The sequence below is a fragment of the Aedes aegypti genome, chromosome 1 (assembly GCF_002204515.2).
Source record: "Aedes aegypti strain LVP_AGWG chromosome 1, AaegL5.0 Primary Assembly, whole genome shotgun sequence".
Lineage (NCBI taxonomy): Eukaryota > Metazoa > Arthropoda > Insecta > Diptera > Culicidae > Aedes > Aedes aegypti.
This window is the reverse complement of record NC_035107.1, coordinates 23,571,900-23,576,485: the sequence shown is the minus strand read 5'-3', so window position 1 is coordinate 23,576,485 and position 4,586 is coordinate 23,571,900. Positions and strand designations below refer to the sequence as shown.

General features: G+C 41.5%; 1 protein-coding gene across 1 annotated transcript; it reads left to right on the top strand.

Annotated features, from left to right (window-relative positions):
* The first annotated feature begins 890 nt into the window (after nucleotides 1–890).
* Nucleotides 891–2,902, top strand: LOC5565085 (26S proteasome regulatory subunit 8). The gene is made up of 3 exons (XM_001649379.2): nucleotides 891–1,068; nucleotides 1,152–1,840; nucleotides 2,282–2,902. The coding sequence occupies exons 1-3, from the start codon at nucleotides 1,051–1,053 to the stop codon at nucleotides 2,784–2,786; spliced, it is 1,212 nt and encodes a 403-aa protein (XP_001649429.1). The 5' UTR covers nucleotides 891–1,050; the 3' UTR covers nucleotides 2,787–2,902.
* Nucleotides 2,903–4,586: the final 1,684 nt, after the last annotated feature.

Here is a 4,586-nt window from a genome sequence, read left to right as displayed (position 1 = left end):
TTTCGATACGAACTCTGATGTCAATTTCGCCCACCTTCCCCCCCTGCGGTAACCGGGCGCATTTGCGATTGAGTGTGGCAGCAGGGCGCATTCAAAACTGAGTGTGCAGAAGGTCGATAGTGAAGAAGGTTCGTGTGAAAGAGCGTAGCAAAACGGCGAAGCTGATGATAGTCAAACCAGAAGGATGAGGTAGAAAGGCGCAATCGCTGCTGTCAAACTGAAGGAGACGAAAAACCGAGGGGCGCAACAATCCTCAATTTTGATGAACGGCGCATGATGCTTTTTTATTTATTTTAACATGTTGTTCATAATATGAAAATAAGTCAAATGGTTTGTTACAAAAGTAATATTGTAATGGATCATACAAAAATGCATCATGCGATTAAATCGATCGGAAACATAATATAGAATTGAAATTATATCCGCTGAACTTCAAACCGATTTTACTGACAATGTATTAGTGTTCACATTCGCCCTAATTCTGACTCTGTATTGAATTGCTAAAGTAGTTACAGTAACATGCTTTTTCGTATTATTAAATAAAAACAAGATTTCATTAAAAATTTTACGACCCAATTGGTGTGTTTGGCCGACGGGCCAACAGATGGTGGTAGTGTGTAAACGTCAAACGAGAACAAAAACGATGCAAGCGCTGTAGGTGGTGGATTGGCCACCTACCATATTTTTGAATCGACCGTTAAAAAGGTGGTCGATGGACAATGATGAGAGTGTGACGTCTGTTTGTCTGTGTTAAAACTTCGTAAAACCGCCCTTTTGAAATCTAATCCAGAAATATTTCACGACAACAATTCCACACCTATCCGATATCTAGCCGCAGAGCTGCCAACCTGAAGTAATTTTATTTGTCACGCTTCACGCAACTTGACGTTTCATCGTCATCTTTTGACTGTCGCGGTGATCGGCTTGCCAAACTGATGAGCTTGCATTTTTGTTTGACTGGTGTCTGGAGAACAGTGACCGCACAAAATATCCCGGAATCTGTGTAAAATCTCCTGCTTACGGTGAACTGCTGTGGTCAATTTCAGCGAAATGACCAACTCGTCCAAGGTAGGTTTGAAGTTGGGTTCGCGAGGAATTGATGTTAGTTTAGGTTCGACTAAGGTTTCTTTGTTATGGTTATGTGTTGATAGATGGAAGTGGACACCCAGAAGGGGGAAGGCTTCCGGTCGTATTACATCCAGAAGATCGAGGAGCTGCAGCTGATTGTGGCTGAGAAGAACCAGAACTTGCGCCGTTTGCAGGCGCAGCGTAATGAGTTGAATGCGAAGGTTCGAATGCTGCGGGAGGAGTTGCAGTTGCTGCAGGAACAGGGAAGTTACGTGGGAGAGGTGGTGAAGCCCATGGACAAGAAGAAGGTCCTGGTCAAAGTGCACCCGGAGGGCAAGTTTGTGGTGGATATCGATAAGAACATCGACATCAACGATGTCACTCCGAATTGCCGTGTGGCCTTGCGGAACGAGAGCTACACTCTGCACAAGATCCTTCCGAATAAGGTCGATCCGTTGGTGTCCCTTATGATGGTGGAAAAAGTTCCGGACTCCACGTACGAAATGGTCGGCGGGCTGGATAAGCAGATCAAGGAAATCAAGGAGGTGATTGAGCTGCCGGTGAAACATCCGGAACTGTTCGATGCGCTGGGAATTGCCCAGCCGAAGGGAGTGTTGCTGTACGGGCCACCGGGAACGGGAAAAACACTTCTGGCTCGAGCCGTGGCCCATCACACGGAGTGCACGTTTATTCGCGTATCCGGCTCGGAACTGGTGCAGAAGTTTATCGGCGAGGGTTCCCGAATGGTGCGGGAGCTGTTCGTGATGGCGAGGTGAGTTGAGGGCAGGGTTTGACCACTTGGTCAATGAAAAGAAAAATCAAGGAAATTGATTTTGACTGGTTTATTCAAAGATTGTCTTCAGCATGCATATTTATCATAATTGTTTGCTTCATTATTGATTTCTTGAACAATTTTAAAAACTTTTAGAGTCAATCAAACAATTAGACTTCTGTCAAAGACCAAAGATCTTACAAGATAAAAATCTGTTATTACAATAGCGATTTCGGGGGATCGACTTAAGTATTCGGTACTGGGGGATCTACCCCTACTTGGCTTAATATCACGAGGAATCCCAAAAAACTATATTTTATTTGAGGATTCCTTATTAAGAGCATTTCCTGTCCATATTTGGTCTATATTTTAGACATTTTAGTCGCTACCGGTTTGTTTTTTAGAATAATGGATACTTATGAGGGGTATTCTTCATTTCAGAGAGCACGCGCCGTCGATCATCTTCATGGACGAAATCGATTCCATCGGATCATCGCGTATCGAAAGCGGCAGTGGAGGCGATTCCGAAGTACAGCGTACCATGTTGGAACTATTGAATCAGCTGGACGGTTTCGAGGCGACCAAGAACATCAAGGTCATCATGGCCACCAATCGTATCGACATCCTGGATCCGGCCCTGCTGCGTCCCGGACGTATCGATCGTAAGATCGAATTCCCGCCACCAAACGAGGAAGCCCGTCTGGACATTCTGAAGATTCACTCGCGAAAGATGAACCTGACGCGAGGTATCAATCTGCGCAAGATCGCCGAACTGATGCCGGGTGCTTCCGGGGCCGAGGTGAAGGGCGTCTGCACCGAGGCGGGAATGTACGCTCTGCGGGAGCGCCGAGTCCACGTCACGCAGGAGGACTTCGAGATGGCCGTCGCCAAGGTGATGCAGAAGGACTCCGAGAAGAACATGTCGATCAAGAAGCTCTGGAAGTAGGGAGGGGGATCGATCTTGTCTTCGAAATGCTGCTTAGAATATGTAATCGATACCTTTTCTTTTCAAGACTATCCGTAATTGCTAAATACCTATGATAATAAACTGTGAAACTTCAATTTCAGTGAATCTTCACTTACCCGAAACGCTGATTCTTTGAAAAAAAAAACATGATAAAAATGCAAAAGATTTTATTGTAACAATACCATTCTTTCCTTCCAACTAGTTTACAATAACTTGCTATCTATTCTATTGTTTAGTACAACTGTGTTAATTATAAGTGGAATTTTTACAATTAAGCCCGTGGTCGTTATCACCAGGGGTTTATTAAAAAAAAATAGACAATTTAAAACGATGTATAGCAACTGTCTACTACAAATTTATTATTTAATTTATGCACAAACATGTCTACACATTTTGACTAAAATGGGCTTAAAATTAGACAACTATTCTTAACACTGATTTATTTCAATACAGTGTTTTTCTATTTTCTAATTCTATTGTTTTCAAATACCTTTGTTGAGATTATTCTTGGGGATTCCAACATTCCTAGTTTGCTTCTTGCAGGATAACGTGAAATATAATTATACTATAAAAGAATTGTACATTTTTTGTAAAAACAATGAAGCGTTCCACCTTGCTGCTAAAAAATACAACAATAAATAAATTTTACACTCTTTTGTACACCATAATATGGTGTTTGAATAAGTGCAACTTATTATATTTAAATTTTTATTCGGAAAGACACTCAAATTCGAGTAGATTTGAACCTCTGATAGGTAGCACAAGCTATTGCTCGATTATATGTCGGTCAATAGCACCGGCTTTGTTTTCGTGATTTTTCCTAACTGCGAATCTTTAGGGGTGTCCAATTTTTAGCTAAACTGATCGATTAATGAGTAAAAAAAAACTAAAAAAGAATATCGGGTCATGTTATTTTGTTCCTGTTTTTCAAATTTTGACGTGTTTCATGGTTACATGGACTTTTAAGAGAGCGATGGACATGGGCGTAGCCAGTTTTTTTATTAGGGGCTCTCCCCTTCCTTATATTGGTAATATCGATTTTTAACACTTAATGAAAGTCATTACCATTACCCCCTCTGGCTACGCCCATGCGTGCATGACATCAAACATCATCATCAATTCAAGCGTGTGCTAGAATAAGGGCGTAAGTCGCATGATCGATTTCTCTTCATCGATCCTCTCTTCTGTAAATAAAGGTGACAAGTTGTGGGTTTGCCAGCATTTTTTTCACCTCAGGACGCAAGAATGCATAGTTACCTAGAGTCCTGAAGTGAAAAAAAAATGCTAACAAACCCCCATCTTGTCACCTTTATTCACAGAAGAGAGGATCGATGAAAGGAAATCAATCATGCGACTTACGCCCTTATTCTAGCGCACGCTTGAATTTTAATGTAAATGTGGTAAAACATGACGACAACAATTTTTTTGACAAATTTAAAATAGGCTGACAAAATCGGGTCAAAAAGCTGGCAAAATCGGGGGCAGACAAAATTGGGTCAGTACTGTAATAACCCGCATAATCATGAACCGTATTTCTACTGTTCCACAAACTGTGCATAACCATTCACGACAATATCAGAATAGTTTCAAATGACATCCAAAATAACAATAAACCAACCCGATAAAAAAAACGATCAACTGATGGAACATACACTTCGTAGTTGCTACTCCGTGATCAATCAGGATAGTGATATTGCACAGAGAACCACTCAGATGAAGCTTGGGTTTTAGCTTTTTTCCATCTTCAATGTACAATCACACTACCCTTGATATTTTTTG

Excerpts from the sequence above, each read along its gene's own strand:
- LOC5565085 (XM_001649379.2), top strand. Across the intron at positions 1,841-2,281 it reads GAGCTGTTCGTGATGGCGAG|AGAGCACGCGCCGTCGATCA; the intron begins GTGAGTTGAGGG and ends TCTTCATTTCAG.